General features: G+C 31.7%; 1 protein-coding gene across 2 annotated transcripts; it reads left to right on the forward strand.

The window, feature by feature from the left end:
• Nucleotides 1–1,330: 1,330 nt before the first annotated feature.
• LOC139481263 (putative ammonium transporter 1) lies at nt 1,331–18,741 on the forward strand. Of its 2 annotated transcripts, XM_071264443.1 has the most exons (13): nt 1,331–1,445; nt 3,354–3,487; nt 5,014–5,103; nt 5,585–5,815; nt 7,850–7,944; nt 9,025–9,159; nt 9,547–9,741; nt 13,595–13,657; nt 14,393–14,531; nt 15,888–16,000; nt 16,497–16,623; nt 17,620–17,712; nt 18,337–18,741. In XM_071264443.1, exons 2-13 carry the CDS (start codon nt 3,361–3,363, stop codon nt 18,585–18,587), a joined length of 1,659 nt encoding a protein of 552 aa, XP_071120544.1. In that variant the 5' UTR covers nt 1,331–1,445; nt 3,354–3,360; the 3' UTR covers nt 18,588–18,741. The 2 variants fall into 2 exon arrangements, with proteins under 2 accessions (XP_071120544.1, XP_071120545.1); XM_071264444.1 differs by lacking the exon at nt 5,585–5,815.
• The last annotated feature ends 482 nt before the right edge of the window (nt 18,742–19,223 follow it).

Consider the following 19,223-nt stretch of genomic DNA (forward strand, 5'->3'; position numbering starts at 1 on the left):
GATTACATCCCTTTTTAAAACATGTTGGGCCTTTAACCAGTTGGGACAAGTTGAAAATATCACATATATCATGGAATAATATTCAGAATGTGATTGTAACAATTCAGATATGTTATGTATTGATCTAAATTATATACTTCAGGGGTAAATGAGTTGAGATCTCTTACCGATAACGAATTGTTTGATCTTTACTTTTCCAGGAAGAGTTTTAAAGTGTGGTTTGTCTTTTTCCTTTTGAAATAGTATTTCCTGTCATTTTGATTTATGATATGGGTTTCGCTCTTGGCATTTTCTTTCAGCTTATGTTGAGCTTTGTGTTGCTTTTTCTTTTTTTTTTTCCGTGTTTTGTTTTGTTGGACTTGTTTTTTGTGTGTGCAGATACAGAATACTTACTTTGTGCATTGTATGACCATTGTGCTTGTTATAGAAAATAAAGTGTAGTTGAAACATCAACTGTTTTAAAATGGAATAAACAAGAATGTGTGCATAGTTAACGGAAGCCCAATTCGCAGTATCATTTTTTATGTTCACTGAAACGTGAATTCGGGGTCAAAACTCGAATTTGGCAATGAAATTAGAAATATCATATCATTAGAAACATGTGTATTAACTATTAAGCTTCAAGTTGGATAGACTTAAATTTCATCAAAAACAACCTTCACCAAAAAATTTAACCTGAATCGGGACAGACGGACGAACGGACGCGCAAACCGAAAAACAGAGTGCCCATTATTGGGTATAGAAATCAGAACTAGTGAGAAAGTTGACTTTAGATAGATTTGGCTGTTATTTTTAGGTTCCTTTTTGTCATATACTAGGACCTTTCACGTGTTTCATTACTTTTTCGTCATTGGCTTCCAGATATTTGGTTTGAGCGTTCCGAGCGTTCCTGATGAAGGTTAATCAAAACAAGCGCTTCTGGTGCATACATTTTTTTAAAAGTGGGTTTTTGTGTACACACAATTAACGAGGGTCGTAGTTGCCATACACGATCTACTCAGCACATCTCCTTATTTTATTTACACTGTTGTTTTTGGTATAATAGTAACGTAAATTTCTTTCAACGTTCCATTTAGTCTGCATACGAGGGACGTTTTGGGGAATATTATACATGTAGACCCTTGCAATAACAAAGTACACCAACCATGCCTTAAGCTTTATTGCCGTTTTAGAAGGGTTTTTTTCAGGGTATATTTTTCAAATATATTTTTATCTGTCAACATTGTTACAGTACAAAATGCAATATGTTAGTCGGAACTCGGGCATACACGTATATATATATATGCAAAACACGTACGATCCGGCCTAACCTCCGGAGATCCCCTGTATATCTTACCCAATCAAACTCACCTGTGTTATCTCATTATTCGAGTTGACGGAATGACACACTACTAGTACACAAACATATGACAATGATTTGTTTATAATAGAAGCTACAATAAAAGGTAAGGAACACCATGGCTAGTTGTTGCACTTTGATATCTTAGGTGACAATTACAAACGTGTTAATTTCATTTCTTTGAAAACCAGGATTTGAAATTATTAATTCTTTGTTCCATCTATTGACCTTTACTTTAGTCTTTCTCAATATTTAATTCGAAATTTAAATAAAAATTAAATTAAATAAAAGTTCCATATGTCACCAAATAGAAGTTATTTCATTATATCAATTCTAAATGGAAGACATATTCTGGAATATTATTTGCAATGGAACAAATATTACAATTTTACAGTAATTGTTATTAACAGAATATTTGTTCCAACAGAAACAGACAACATGACATTATCTTTAACAGTAAAAGGGTAAAATTCGTTATATTTTGAATGACTTTTCTAAAATAGGGGTCCCATTATTTTTAACAATAAAGAAGATCCATAAGTCCAGGAATATGTATTTCATAATTCTTGGACATGTTTTGACCATGTAATACCAGATATATGTATAGTTCTTTGGGAAGTATGTCTTCAAATAATATAAATTTGTGCTCATTTGTACTAAAATTTGTTTTTTACAAAAACAACAAAAGTGGTATCACTTGAAATGTACCCCTCATAAAAGGAATAGGTATTACATTGAGGGGTTGTTCCCAACCCGAATAGTGAAGAGACAAAACTTGAACATGTTTCAAAGGGAGATACTTTTTTTTATTAGAACGAACTCTATTAGCCCAAACAGCAGATATTTGGCCTTTTTTTACTTCATTGATCTGCATTTTGTTCAATCCATTAGTCGTTTTTACATGTACTGTAACGGGAAACAAATTTTGAACATCTTTTTGTAAGAATATATTTTGCCTTCATCCGTTACACCTGTTTTCTAGTAAACATATCGTCTCAAATAACCATGAAATATTTGCCACTGAATGGTAAGCAATCTACAATAAATTCATTCAAAATCACTACTTATGGTTCTGATTGGTTGTGCTTCTTGTACTTTGTACATGGGAATGCACGAATCAGCAGATTTAGAATTTATGAGGCAATTTCCCATAATGTTACGTTTGAATACGTTGTTGAACTTACAACCAAAGTTAATGAGACTACTATGGAAGACCTTTTTAAAACAACTCTTCGCGATTGCTTATTGCAAGACAACATGTATGCCCACATTCAAAAGAGGGACGAAAGATACCAGAAGGACAGTCAAACTCATAAATCGAAAATAAACTGACAACGTCTGGCTAAAAAGGAAATAAGACAAACAGCCAAAAAATAGAACACATGACACAACATAGAAAACTAAAGAATATGCAACACGAACCCTACCAAAAACTATTGGTGATCTCAGGTGCTCCGTAAGGGTAAGCAGATCCTGCTCCACATGTGGTACCCGTCAACATACATTCAATCACCAGTGTCAGTTATTATTTTGCACTTTATAACGGTCAAACCGGTTCCAATACGGTGCAGGGTCTACATTTTAATGATGGTATTAATAATTATTTTTCTTTTCTTCTAAATATGTATGTACTATTTACAACTGGACATAAAGGAAGCAACAATGAATAAACCTATAAAGTTTTAATTTTAAAACAAAGTTCCATGTAGCCTTTATAGCGGCTACTGGAATCTTATTAATGATAATAAGTCCATAAACTTTTGAAACAACCTTTTAAACGAACCATAAGTGATAACAACTGGCCAAAACTATTAGCAGACCTACAAATATGATTTGCAGAAGGTTGGCATGTGAAAGAAGGAAATTAAAACCAGAAAATATCTAGACAAATATAGATTGTTAACACCATGCTTTTTTCTTCTGAAATGGTTGATATGCATTCGCACGGAAGCTGATACCAAAATTGTAAACAATGTATTTAATGACATCACAGAATTGTCATATATTTTTTTAGACTAGCCATGGTTAACCAACCATTACTAGATGTACTTGCTCAGCTAAGCAATACTACATCAACTGAGGTGTCTTTAGCTCTCAGCGTGGAGTCCAGAAAGGGCATTCAAATCATCAGCATCATCTTCATGATCTGTAAGTAATTAATCTGGGATTCATATAAAAAGAAGATGTGGTATGATTGCCAATGAGACAACTCTCCACAACAGACCAAATGACACAGAAATTAACAACAATAGGTCATCGTACGGTCGTCAACAATGAGCAACCTCATACCGCATAGTCCGCTATGAAAGGCCCCGAAATCACAAATGTAAAACAATTCAAACGAGAAAACTAATTTATGTAAAAAAAATAAATTAACATATGTAGCACAGCATTAACTAACAACCACTGAATTACAGTCTCCTGACTTGGGAAAGACACATACATACAGAATGTGGCGGAGTTAAACATGTTTGTAACTCAATTATAAGTTTGAAAATGTTGTGATTTAAAAAAGTTACTTCGTTGCTTCGATTCTGGCTTGGACTTTAAAGTTAGTCTTCTGACTTTTTTCTTGTATATGTATATATATATGATGATTTCTTTGAATTTCAAATCTTAAGAAGAGATGAATTGTTATCGAATAAATGCTTTGACCAATTTGCACATTTGGTATTATCTATTTTAAGTGTCCTCTTCAGAATAATTACAGCACCCACTATCCAATATTGATATTACACCAAGAAAATTTGACATCCAAGAGATTACGCGAGTACTCGTTCAAATCGACCTTCCATAGATAATCATAAGAATTTTTTTTTTTCATCTACTAGAAAAGAACGATTTATTAATTTGTTTTAATGGATTCTTTGCTTATTTTTTTATTCATCTTTCGGATGTCTCTATTCGAAAAACGATAACAAAACTATATGAAAAGAGACGGTATTGCTACTTAAAGAACTCATTATCGCTCCATTATCATAGACTAATGCTAAAAATTCCCCATTCAGATTAATTAGTACGTAATGAACTCGTCTGGTATATATTGTGACCAACATTTCGAAAATAACATTATGAAAAGATCCAGCTCGAACACATATAATTCTTATCAATCAATATCATGTCAAGGTCTTATTAAGTTTGTGTTGCTCACTCTTTTGTTATGTTGTGTTTTGTTCGTCTGTTCGTCTGTTTCTGTTTTTAGCCACGGCGTTGTCATATTAGCGGATTATGAGTTTGAATGTCGCTTTGGTATCTTTCGCCACTTTTTTTTTAAAGATCCATGTTTTCACTGATACTAAATATCTAATACTATTTTTTACAATAAAAGATGAATAAGAATCTAGTTTGTTGCATTTTGAATCTGCAGACGATGTCCCAAATCTACATTTTTATCATTGCTAATTTTGAAATAATGCAATTGTTTGCCGCTTTGCCAATATTGCAACTGCAGTTACATGCATTTATATCAGATGATAGTTCAATGTCTGGACTTTATTTCAATAAATTTACTTATTTACCTTATAAAATGCTAGTGATAGACATACGGCATACAGACAAACTTTATTTTACAGTTGTCATGTACATTGAGAACTGTAAGGTATTTTTTAGAGCCGTACACAATTCAAATCCTGGTAAAGGCTATGCTGGATTTATTGATATGTTTCCTATTTCAGTGTCACAAGGTGGGTTTGGATTGCTTTACTCTGGTTTATCCCGAGCCAGAAATGCATTGACACCATACATTGCTGTTTTTATCAACATGTGTAAGTTTTACCCTTCATCATTATAATGCTATTTTCGAGTTTTGAATTCAAGGGTTACAAAATGACCTTATTCTCCTTTCAAAATGAAAACATTCCCTGCGTCAAGAAGGGCAGCATTGAAGGGGGTAAAATCATAGAATGAGAGAAATATATACAATAAAGCAACCACAAGCACAATGTAATATTTGTTTTTTTACATTGCCTGCGTCTCAGAAGGCCGGCATTGAAGGGGGTAAAATCATAAAATATAGAAATATACAATAAAGCAACCAAAGAATAATGCTATATTTTTATTTGACAAATTTTGGATTTGTATACGAATGCTCTTAGAGATACGATAACTCATTTTAATAGTAAAACGTAATTGACTTCAAAGACTTTATTCTTTGATTGCTAGTAAATAAAATGACAGCTATCTCATTAAAAAAAAAGAATAAACACGTTTGTATTACAATTAACCTTGCATTTCTGTTTTTCAAAGTCATAGTTTTGTTTTGTGTATGGGGTGTCGGTTACACCTTTGCATGGATGTCAGGCAATAAGTTCATTGGCCATCGGAGGAAATGGTTTGGATCAGAAATGGTTTCCACAGATTACATTCCTTGGGCACTGCATGCCTGTTATACGATGTTTGTTGTTAATATAGCATGCGGAGGAATCATAGAGCGAGGAAGACCAATTACCTACTTTGTATTATCACTGTTTCTTGCCTGTACGTGTAAAGATATATAAGAGTATTAATTATGTTTTAAAAAAATATGATGTTTGAATAACAGAATCTAAATTTACCAATTTTGTTTTTGATTAACTAACATTAGCTATTTTCATGACTTAGAGCTGGAAAGCAAATGAAATATATTTAGATATGAAAACATTAATAAAGCAGTTTCACGGAAGTATTTTAGTATCAATATAAAACTTCCATGACACTTTGAATATGAATTTCTACGTCACATCTATTGGCATACGTCACCAAAAATATAGAAATCGAACAAAACAACTACTGCGAATTCAGCTTTTCACCAGAAATATAGAATCTCAGTTTAAAAACCAAAAAAATAAAAAACATACGAACATTTCTTGGTGCATTAGGAATGATAATGAAACATAATTTTGAATTTCATTCATTGCAATTCTATGAACTTTTGATTAATTATTATGGGCACGTTATTATTTCCAATAATTATTGTATAACATGATTTGTTAACTCTATTTAAGTGCCAAGTGATAAAATAAAAGAGGGTCTAGTTGGGGGTATACATAACATATAATAATGGCAAAAAGTGCAGAATAAAATAGTTGAGAAAAATAGGTTATAAAAAAGAATAGAGAATATTGGAATGCTAAAATACAGATAATACAGAATAAGTGGGGAAATATAAAGAATACAGCTACTTGACATAAATTAAAGAGTGAAAAAATGAAGGACTCCCATCCATACCCCCATAAAGCATATTTACAATCTATTACGATTTTAATTCCACGTCTTGGCTTTGTGAAATTGTTGCCAATGAGTCATTTGAAAGGGGAAAGTTGGTTATTTTTGTATTGCTACAAAAATGTCCAAATTACGTTTCATACGATTCCTACAAAAAACTCTTCTATATTTATAAGAATTTGACGTAAGTTTGAATGAAAACATGTAATAATCAGTAAATTATCTGCTGTTAAGTCACAAGAGGGCATTAGTTAGTAGAGATTAAACAAACTATGATTTGTTTTGATTAATAATTAATGAAAGTGAAATTTTTAGAAGCTTTTAAAAAACAGTTAGGTCAAATTTGTCAAAATAAGATAAGAACTATTGCTGATAAATTATTCACTTGCAAGTGAATAACTCGACTTCATTGAATCCATATTCATGTGAGCTTCAATTCAACCCTTAAGCTTTAGAAGTGTTACGCATGAATAAGGCATGTCCAGTTATTAAAAATAAAAAAAAGGTGTAACATTGAAAGTGAAACAAGGGTTAACCATTTGATTGGCTGATTTGATCCACAAAAACTCTTTCTTATAAGGTAAAAACTCCGATTAACATTTATTTCTAACCTATAATGTGTAATTAAACACCAAGAAAAATTCTCATGAATGTGCTATCTATTTATTTCTACATTTATGTTTGTATTGGGTAATATGACCGTCGGCAGTCTTCGGAGGTCAAATCGATTGTTAATTATATGACGTATAGACCAAAATACACACGAAATTTTCCATCCATTGAAAACTTTTCATAATTTGCATACACGGTTTAGTATGTTATAAATTAAAGATGAGACGGTGAAGATGAATTTGACAGCTAGTGCGTCTTTAAAAGATGTTTTAGCTTTGAACCGCGTATGTAAGATTTCATGACTTAGAGCGTATGTATAGAAAACAACATCTTAGAAGAGATATGGTTCAACTACTTAAAAATTTGACATTTTGTTGAGGAATTCAAAAATTACTTATAATTTACTATCGTGCCTTTCAAATTACCAATTACAAAAACACTACTTCCTTAATAAGTGTACGTAACCCTTTCTGTAACCATGAAGTAGAATACATATCTTTGATGATTGTTAATATGCTTTATTTTATCACTGTACTTCGATACTTTTTCCTGTTTAAAAATCTTTATATGCATAAAAATTTGACGTAAGTTTTGAATAAAACATTTAATACTCAGTACATAACCTGTATTGGATACGTTTTGATGGAAATAAATAATACTATAATACGTATCATACAAATGTTTATTTTTGTTTAGTTTTCATTCATCCAGTCGTTGTTCATTGGGCTTGGGACGAGGAAGGATGGTTACAAACAGTTCATTTACGAGACAAAGCAGATGTTGTTTTCAAGGTCAGACTAACATTTCGTAGTAGGCAGATCTGATAAAAGATTTTTCGATGTCATTCATATATATGAGAAATTAACACAGCAGAGGAACAATAAATGAAAGACATAAAAAAATGAGAAAAAAATAGAAATATACGCCTATAAATGTTTAGAAAAGTAAAAATTAAAATCCAATGTGAATTTCTACCAGTTGAATAACCCAAAGGAACATATATATCTGTTAGCTATCGTACAATATCGTCACATCATATTAAGATAACGATTATCATAGATAATATGGTTTCGTTATCACTATGCCATGTTTATTATTTCCATTAATTTCCATCTTTTATGTTATTGTAGCATGATATTTTTTGTGTTGTGTTTGTGTGTGTGTGTTTATATTGGCAGTGTTGCCTTCCATCGATCAAATATTATGTCCTCGTGAAAATCTACCGTGCCCGAGGTTAAATAGATAATTTGTCTTTTTATCTATTTTTAATTATAAGCTACAGTTCAACACGAGTTGACGGATAAGATAAGATAAGATAAGATAAGATAAGAATTTTATTAATCTAATCAAGAACCCATGAAGGGCATCATTTTACAACACAATATGATTGTAAAAAGCAAAACAGAAAACTAATACCAACTATAACGTTATGGACAGAATCAGAGCCTAACACAATATGTGTTTTATATAACTATTATATTAAATCTTATAACAATAAAATATTATATTAGTTAAAGCAGCCAAACCATATACACTTATTTTTCATGAAAGATGTAAACAAACTGACAGTTTTTGAAATGTAGACAACAGTTTTCTATGCTGTTGTACCAACCAACATGACTATAATGTAATTTTAATGGTATTAAAGTTCATGGTCCAAATTGAAATAAATACCATTATGAGCTAATGATTTTGCCAGATAGTCAGCAGAAGTGTTATTGGTTACCCTGGCTATAAAAAAAATTCTTTATAATTATAACTCATTATCATTATACTTTTGTAAATGAATATTATTCAATTGAAAAGGACCAACAGAACAACGAAAAAGAAAATAAAACAGATTTTATTACGAAAAAACTAAATTGTTACAGGATATAGGTGGTAGCTGTGTTATACATGTAGCTGGTGGAATATCTGGTTTTGTTGGCGCCTTACTCTGTAGACCACGACAAGAAAGGACCAGAAAAGTGTCTGCCTTTAAAATTTTGCATTCGCATTCAGCTCCGGTATGAAATTATTAAAAAACTGTATAGGTACTCCAAAATTCCCTAGCTTTTTTTCTAAATTACTATACATATAAGATTTAAATGTTTAGTTTGTTTGTACTGAAATTTTAAACACTACTTTCGCATACCCGTAAAAGTTCATCCTGATTTTTTTAATCCTAAATCCTTGACAATGGACAATCTTAACTTTATTTCGGTCAGTGTTATTGGTTCATGTATGAAGTGCAGTTTTATTATTTTTAAAGTTAATTTCACGTGACAATCAGACACGTTTTTTTTACCAAATTGATGACAAGCACATAACTTAGTAAATATTATGTCAATGTACCTATCTAAAGGAAATAATGTAGAAGTAATAACTATTCCCATCTTTTTGATATATTGTAGATGACAGGCTTTGGTGGTATAGTTATATACTGTGGTTTGATAACATTACAGCTAACCAGAGTCATTGCAACCAATAGTCAGGCCAATTCAGACTTGTTAGCTATTGTTATCATCAATAATTTTCTCGCTAGCTTAGGATCTTCATTCGTGGTTTTGCTGCTGGCTTGGGCTTTAAATAACCTTAACAAAAGTTCGGTAGGTACAACTGCCATTCCACAGATTATTTTATACTCATTAGGTTAACTGTATAACACGAACATATACATTGTACTATATTATTAGTTACATGGTGTGTTAGTGACCTAATACGATATATTTAAAGCTTAAAAGTTGCTATTGTTGGCATTTGTTTTCTGTATAGACAAATGGAAGTAGGATCTTAATACTAAGTATTGAAGTCTTGATCATTTTGAAAGGCCGCTAGTCAAAATACCACATGTGAAGATAGTCGCTAAGATAAATTATCTTACCAACTTTATTTAATGATTGCCGAACAGTAAGAAAAGTCCACTAGACATGAAAGCACATGTCATAATCAGTGAAAAATTCACTATACACCGACACTACACATTGGGGGCTTTGTTGTATTCACGTTCAACATATATTTCCTTCCTACTTTTATCCCATAAAGAAAAAAAATCGTATTTAGTGAGCTGTTTGACAGAGGTGTTTGTAACATCTGATCTGTCAACTATCTACATCCAGTTTCCCAATACTTTGAATGTTTGCACTGCGAATCAACTTATTAAGTTCTTTGTTTTCAATCATTAAGGCATATCTTCCTTTATTTAATATATTTCATGTACACCATCACTTTATTGTAGAAAAAGTTTAAAAGTTATTCCCTGTACTTCAATAATAATATACAGGAAAATCCAAGTCCATATTGAAGCTTTTATCACAGAATTTTTGTTTTCGTTAAAGAATGAAATTTTTATCCTCCCAATTCCTTTTATTCATTTCCCACATTCAGTATAACAATGCCGGCCATGATATAACCGGGTACATTGGCACCATAAACTAAGAACAACTTAAGAGATATATCGTGTTCCCAATGGTATCAGATGGAAACAAGAACTTTAGGTTTACGATGGATGAAGTTTTGGACTATGAAAAAGGCTAGATTAACCTACACTAGACAGTTGATATAAATAGACCAAAGCTATGGTCCTACATTTATAAGCACATTCAAAGTCTACGATGAACTATGCGCAAACATCCAAATAAGTTTGAGGCTGTAGATTCAAAACCAAATAACTTGAGATAAAAACAACTCTCATAATTCTACTTATGCGCCTTCATCATACACACTAGTGATTGTTGGAAAATTACAAATCCCTCCTCTCATAAAAAAGGACGATGACAATCTACCTTCATTTTATTAGATACCAAAACTTCACAAAAATCCGTTAATGAACGATATGTTAAGACTAATTCATATTTTCAATTAAGCATCTATCGCAAAATTGTCAATAATTTTCTTTCTACGATTAAAAATCGTCTTCATCATATTATTTTTAGTAAACTATCAGATGTTCATGCAGGTTTTAATAATCTACACATTGTTCACACATTGTTGTCAATATGATAGATTTTTTTTTGCGACTGTCATATACGTGAGAGGTTAAGCTAGCTTTAAAGCCATTTATCCATGTAAGGAAAAAGACAGTTGTTTTCTATTTTTGAGCGTTTGATTTAGCCATTTTTGAAAGGATTTTACGTTTTGAATGTCCATTGGAGTTCGGTATTTTTGTTATTTTACTATTTGTCTCAAAATCTTCAATCCCAATCATAAGAATTTTGGAAAGAAATGGAAATATTTTACACCCTTCACTAACATGTCTCATGCTCAATAGAAATATCGATTACATATCTCTATTAAGTGCCAGTCTTCTTAAGAATCAGGCAATTTAGGCAAAAATTAAAACATGGTTAGAAAAAACCCACCAAGCTAACCATGTTATTTAATATGAGTTAAAAAGTATTAGTCTTTCGTTTGTGTGTGTCTGGTAATATCAAATAACTTGGTTAACAAATTGGTTGAAATGATAGCAAATTACAGAGTTATCTCCCCTTATTCCTTAATTTCTAGTGCATTTCAACCAAATTGTATCTTCTATTACCAGAACAGAAAATGGAAATGAAAGTTATTTTTGTGCATAACTACATATTATGAACTAAAATCAATGTCAACTTTGGTGGTTTTTTTTGGTCATGTTTACACCACTGCCTGATTCTTAGGCAGACTGGCACTTAAGCATGTTTTATTTCTACAAAATTGGGTATCGCAGATACAAATGTTTTGATTTAGAACACGATAAATTTTAATTTGTTAAGAACAAAGTTAATTCCAATTCCAACATCAAATACGCCAAAGACCATATTATAAAAATGCAGGAATTTTTGATCGACCCATAAACAGTTAATATTCCAATGGGTACTTAATGTGAAACCTAATGCGGAATTGTTTTGGTTTTCATATAAACTTTCTCAGACAAAAAGTGGAAACAAATTAACATTTTGCACATGTCTTTAATTTCACGATTTTATCTATTCATGATGAGCTTTAAAACTTTGTATTCAATAATTCTGATATTTCCATACATATTTAATTATCTACAAATACGGCGCCGGATTTGCAAATGAGTGTTTTGCAAATATAAGCGTTCAGTGGTATGTCCTGTCACTCAATAATTCCCATTTCAGTAGGAGCTTGCATCTGTCACATTCCAGTAAACGTTAAGGATACTTCAGAAACTTGAAGATCTACTTCATATCAAGATATCTCTCAAAAAATAGACACATTTGAACAACTTCAATTTTGGATCTATGATTGAGTTTTGTTATTGTCAACTTTCCATTTCTGAGTAAAACATACCATCTGCCTCTTCATATGGAATTTTCGTATCTCAATTGATACGCTGCACATGTTTGTGTGTTCACATAATAATGACTTCATTAACAGGTGTGTACTAACATAAAATCTCCCCTAACAAGTTTTATTTAGATTAACGACACAATCATACACAAGTTCACGGACATCATCATCGAATTGGTTTACATATACATGTACAACATGTCTGTTACCTCAACTCAATAAAAGACGGGGTTATCTGGTCCTAGATCTTAAAACACCTGAATGGTTGTCTGATATTTAGATTTACCAATTGTGTTTTATTTCCTATTGTATTAAATAAGTGAATTTGCATGGAGGATGGTGCATTTAAAACTGGAGACACTCACCTCCTCAATGCACCCGGTCTCGCTTTTTTTGTGGAAATTACGCGGCTTTCTAATTTTTTATCTATAAAAAAATCAGTTGTCTGATATTTAGATTTACCAATTGTGTTTTATTTCCTATTGTATTGAATAAGTGAATTTGCATGGAGGATGGTGCATTTAAAACTGGAGACACTCACTTCCTCAATGCACCCGGTCTCGCTTTTTTGTTGAAATTGCGCGGCTTCCTTATATTTTATCTATACAAAAATCAGATCGAATTAAGTGTATCAGTAGTGTAAAAAGTAAAATCACAAAAATACTGAACTCCGAGGAAAATTCAATCGGAAAGTCCCTCATCACATGGCAAAACCAAATGACAAAACACATCAAACGAATGGACAACAACTGCCATATTCCTGACTTGGTACAGGCGTTTTCAAATGTAGAAAATGGTGGATTGAACCTGGTTTTATAATGCAAATGTACAATTTACAAATTTATAATATGATACAAATAAGGTAAAAATAAGAATCAAGGAAAAAAACACACCCGAATGAGAGTCGACATGGTAAGTGGATTAATGAGTTTTAAACATCGGAATAAAACAAATCACTCAAGCAGACAATATGCTAGTTGTCAAAAAATATTTAGAAATAGTAAAATATGTTTATTGTAATCATTAGTATTTTTTTATATTAACATCTAGCATTTTAATGATAGTAAGGATAAACAAATATGTATTTTCAAGAAATACTGTCGAGTTTGGGAACGTGAAGGTTTTTCTAATGTCATAAAAATAAAGCCTTCATTTTTAACCTATTTCCAGTCGAAAAGTAAATTCCACTGGCCAATGATACAAGCTGTCGTCAATGCTGCATTAGTTGGTTCTGTGAGTAGATTATAGTGTCGTTGTTGTTCAGTACTGGTGTAAAAAGTCGACCTCTGATTGTTTACTTGAAGTGTTTAAACAATTTACTTATAGCCAATACAACCATGGCATTATTATAATAATTTGTAATTCAAGTTATTGATAACACACGAGTGAAACATTAACCTGTTTGTTTTTAAGTTTCATGATATGAAATATAGTTGTTTTGAATAAAATATCTTGTTTTCTCACTCGAATTTTTATAGCATATAAAGATCAAATTTCTATGTAAATATGACAGTCTATAATAACAGACTGTTTGAAGGCAACTGCTTCAAGACCCGTTTTGTACAAAGGATAAGACAACATACATAATTGATTCGAAGGTTACATATATTGTTTATTAAAAGTTACAATGGACAAATCTCATATTATTAAATAGAAAGTCTTTTTTAGAGTCGTGCTATTCACAACGAGTATTGCCTTAACTGACTGTAATATATTTCAGTATGAAACTAATCTAAATTGAAATTGATGACAGAAATTACAAGAATGTAGAAATTCCCGTATGACTGAAATAAGTAAAAAAATCGTGAAAAGAAAAAAATCATTCCTTCTTTAGATGGTTGCTCTATTATCTTCAAAACAATTCAACTGTTTTGAGGATTTTCCCTCAAATAAACAAAATTTGTTTCAGTATAAAAAATGTTATTGCTATATTTTAAAGGAAGTCTTTTTTCTGACTCGTTGTTTTAGGTGTCGGTTGCCGCTGGTTGTGATAGTTACTACCCTTATATATCATTCGTTGTTGGTTTGATAGGAGGTCTTGTCTATATGTTCTACAGCTTTGTGGTATACCTTTGTATGGTTGACGATCCAGCAGAGACATTCGCAGGTATTAGTTAATAATTTACTATAAATAAACGTCGAAAGGTGTTTTTAAAAAGCATACAAATGTTGAACTGATATACTGGGAATTTAGTTAGATCTAGAAAAACGTAATTTTATCAATTGTCGTTTTTGAAATAGGAATTCATGCATTGTTTTGTTATAAATTAGAGCATTAGTTTTCACAATTCAATTCTCATGTCGGTACCTTTTACAGCCGACCAAACGGTATGTTTTTTTCTCATAGTTGAATATCGTATGGTTGCCTATACTTGCTTACAATTTCACTCATGCAAAGCTCTGATTCTTTGCCCGGCTTTGGCTATACGTTTTTTTTTCCTATTTGGTTTATAGCTCTTCATCTTAAGCTCACCAGGGCCCGTCTGTCGTCGTCGTCTGTTGTCGTAAACTATTTCAAAAATCTTCTCCTCTGAAACTACTGGGCCTAATACCTTCAAACTTTTACTTAATGTTCCTTAGGGTATCTAGTTTATACTATGTATCCGAAGTTTTGATCCATTTACAAACATGGCCACTATGGCTAAAAATAGAACATAGGGATCAAATGCAATTTTTGGCTTATATCTAAAAAAAACCTAAAGCTTTTAGAGCAAATCTGACATGAGGTAAAATTGTTCAATTGGTCAATATCTATCAGCCCTGAAATTTTCAGAATAATCGAACAACCCATTGTTGGGTTGCTGCCACTAAATTGGTAGTTTTAAGGAAATTTTGCAGCTTTTTGTTATTATCTTGAATATCATTATAGATAGATATAAACTGTAAACAGCAATAATGTTCAGCAAGCGATTCAGACTCTTAAGAGCCCCTTGTTTTAATACGCTTTGCATTTTCAAATATATTGGTCTCGAGCATCACTGAAAATACATTCAAAGTCGAAATGCGCATATGGTACAGAAAAATTGGTACCGTTTATGCTATCATTTGAACTTTGGTGGATATTTTTCTCATTGGCAAAACAAACACCAATCCCCCTCATTTTTACAGGAAATCGAAACAGAAGAAAAGTTGAATAATATATTTCGCTTGTATAAAAATGATGGCCCAATTTATCAACTGTATAAATATATTGAATAAAGAAAGTCTAAAATAATACATTTGTTCTATTTTTTGTGTCTTGTATACGATAATTGATAATACTGTTAAATAACTGTGTCAGACTATTTTCATGTTATTTCTTTATTAGATATATTCAATTGTTAAGCTTTTATGCCATTGTTTTCGTCTTATTCGAGCTACTCAATGCTGTTAAAGTTTTAGCAGATAATGAAAATAATAAATTGTATATGTTAAGCATTCATTTTTAAATTGAAAACAGCCGATGATCCCTTTTTCATTTCAGTCCATTTCGGTCCAGGCTTTTGGGGAGTGTTGGCCGCTGCAATTTTTTCCCGTACATATGGTGCAGCTTATCAGACAAAAGTAAACGGGACGTACGAAGAGACACCATACCTTGTAAGTATAAATACTTCAGTATTGCATATCATTATTTAAAATAAAAATGAATTGAGAATAATCGAAATGGGAAATGTAGAAACAACATACCGACCAAAGAGTAGTAAGCACAAAAACCACCAATAGGTCTTTAATACAGCGAGAAAATTATGTACCTGGAGATGAGTTTCAGCTGCCCCCTTAACAAAAAAGCTTACTTTTTCAGTGAGAATGGACCGCAAAGTAGAATGAAAAAATAAATTATGGAGTATTTTAGCACCTCCCAGAAAGGATTTAATTACAAATACAATTGTTCACGAAGTCGCAAAATGTTTTTTTTTAAACAACCCGAATTGTTTATTCTTCTACGACGAAAATTGATATACCTAAGCAATAACTTCAGAGAAAAGATACTCAGCTTTAATACAAACAATTATTTTAAAATGTATACAATAAAGAATTAGGAGTTAACATAATAATGAAAAGATAAAACTATATATATTACTTTTATTTTTAGATATTCGCATGGAATTTAATTGGAGCGATTGTTATAATGGCATGGTGTTTTGTGTTAGTTCTTATTATTCTTCTGATTGTGCTGCTAAGTGGAAAACTGAGAGTTAAAAAGGATATAGAATGTGAAGGTAGTTCATTTATTCTTCGCATTAAAATAAAGACAACAGTAGTATCCCGCTGTTCAAAAGTCATAAAGCTTTCCATTGTCTTATGCAGAAATATATATATTCATGCGAGATTGTAGAGTATTCTATTTTATCTAAAAAGTACAATCTTAAAAATACTGAACTCCGAGGAAATTCAAAACGGAAAGTTCTTAATCAAATTGCAAATAAAAAAGCTCAACCACATCAAACGAATGGATAACAACTGTCGTATTCCTGATTTGGTTCAGACATTTTCTTATGTAGAAAATGGTGGATTTAACTTGGTTTTATAGCTAGCTAAACCTCTCATTTGTATAACAGTCGCATCAAATTCCATTATATTTACAACGATACGTGAACAAAACAAACAGACATAATACTAGGAGGTAAAAATGTTAAAAAAATGCGGTACAGTAGATAATACTGTGTTAAAATCTTAATTCAACCCACTGATAGAAGAAGAACAAAAGAGAAACAAAGTTCTTAAAGCAGACGAGCTTACTCTTAGCTTACTTATCAAAACTCACTTGAAAACAAAACTGCAAACTAAAACTTCGGCAAAGCAGAAATATACTAGTTAACACGTTGATACTATAAAATTGAGAATGGAAATGGGGAATGTGTCAAAGAGACAACAACCCGACCAAATAAAAAACAACAGCAGAGGGTCACCAACAGGTCTTCAATGTAGCGAGAAATTCCCGCACCCGGAGGCGTCCTTCAGCTGGCCCCTAAACAAATATATACTAGTCCAGTGATAATGAACACCATACTAATTTCCAAATTGTACACAAGAAACTAAAATTAAAATAATACAAGACTAACAAAGGCCAGAGGCTCCTGACTTGGGACAGGCGCAAAAATGCGGCGGGGTTAAACATGTTTGTGAGATCTCAACCCTCCCCCTATACCTCTCACCAATACTATGCTTATATTAGTAGCTTAATTTGTAATTTCCTTAAAATGATTTTTGACCAGGTGTTGATGCAGATGCTTTTCAAGAATTTGCGTATCCCATCGAAGCTTGGAAAAGGGCACCGTTTGAAGAAAAGTTCCAAATGCAGGACGATGGTAATTATAGTTTTATACACTGTATTACATTTAGATAACTGAAAATCCACAGAATACCCAATACAATTATAAGCCGCTGCAAGATGGATTATTTTCTTTTATGTCAACGTTTTTGTTGTTGATGGAAAATAAAGACAACAGTAGTATAACAGTGTTCAAAAGTCATAAATCGATTGAGAAAAAAAAAACAAATCCGGGTTACAAATGGCAATATCATAGTTAAACCAATGCCAACACTGCATGATACACTCGGTATGAAGTTTTTTTTAGCGTATCTTATATATGAATGAAAGTTATTTTTTTCTATAAAATAATGTTTAATTTATTCACTCAGAAAAGAATGCCATGTGATATTTTTGGCAAAGCTTCCTTGATTTTAGTAATCAACTTGATTATTAGCATGTATTGTCTGACTGTGATATAAAAGACTAGCAAAAAAAAAACGATTCGACATCATAAAAAATTGTGTTTTATTTAGTAATTAATTGTTTAAAAATATGAGTATAAATAATATTTTGTCAATCATTTGTATTTATATTCATTTTCGTAAGGCTGTTGAATGTCATGATAGTTCACTTCAACGTTACATAAATAATGCATGTGTTGTGTTTATTTTTTTTACAGGGTCTGTCATCAGTGAAAAGCCTTCGATGCTGCAAACCGATCATAAACGTGATTGTTGTCGCTATTGTCCAGAGCACGATGACCGTTATCGACCAGTACCTCCTTACTGTCCAGAACATGACGATCGTCCTCGATCACAACCTCCAAGGTACTGGCCAGAGCACTATTTCAACTCATATCGTCCTAACTATTTTATGGCACCAAGAGCTAAACTAGTTAGACCTCCTTATGGTAGTATATACAAAATATGAAAACAACTGTTCCTTGACCGAATCAATAAGTTGCAGCAATATGTAACGAGTGCTATATTTACTAATTTACATTTATTTAACACGTATATTGTATTTTTCGACCTTCATAAAAATTAATATTATTATTTTGAATAAATAATAATATACGAACAGATATCGAAATTGTTATTGTATTGATGCCTTAACAGTTGGTGCGTGTATATTTCCTAACTGTTTGGTTTATTACGTAGTTTTTTGTCAGATGTTTACAACTATTATTTTTAAAGGAGAGAAGACACCAATCAAAAACCATAAGTTGAACAAAGTTATATAACATCATGGTAAAACAAAGATTGGAACAAACAAACAATATACAACATACTTAAAACACTACACAGAAAACAAAAGTTTGAACAACACTAACCCCCAAGAAAAACAAATAAACAACACAGGATTCCTGTTCCACTCTGCTAAAAATCCGGTGAAGAAAGATAACTGGTAATTAGGCACAAAGGTGTAGTTGTGTGTCTGCATTTTACCTATTCACTAAATTTTACATGGTAAAGGAAATTTAAAGAATATACAAGTTAACAAGTATAATAAAAGAGTTATCTTAGTTCATCTGAACTAAGATTTATATATTGACCAAAGAAGAAA

Source organism: Mytilus edulis, chromosome 7 (assembly GCF_963676685.1).
Source record: "Mytilus edulis chromosome 7, xbMytEdul2.2, whole genome shotgun sequence".
NCBI classification, from domain to species: domain Eukaryota; kingdom Metazoa; phylum Mollusca; class Bivalvia; order Mytilida; family Mytilidae; genus Mytilus; species Mytilus edulis.

Coding starts and splice junctions, on each gene's coding strand:
- LOC139481263 (XM_071264443.1), top strand. CDS start 3,361: ATGGTTAACCAACCATTACTAGATGTACTTGCTCAGCTAAGCAATACT. Junction 3,488..5,013: donor CAGCATCATCTTCATGATCT/GTAAGTAATTAA, acceptor TTCCTATTTCAG/TGTCACAAGGTGGGTTTGGA. Junction 13,658..14,392: donor ATGCTGCATTAGTTGGTTCT/GTGAGTAGATTA, acceptor TCGTTGTTTTAG/GTGTCGGTTGCCGCTGGTTG.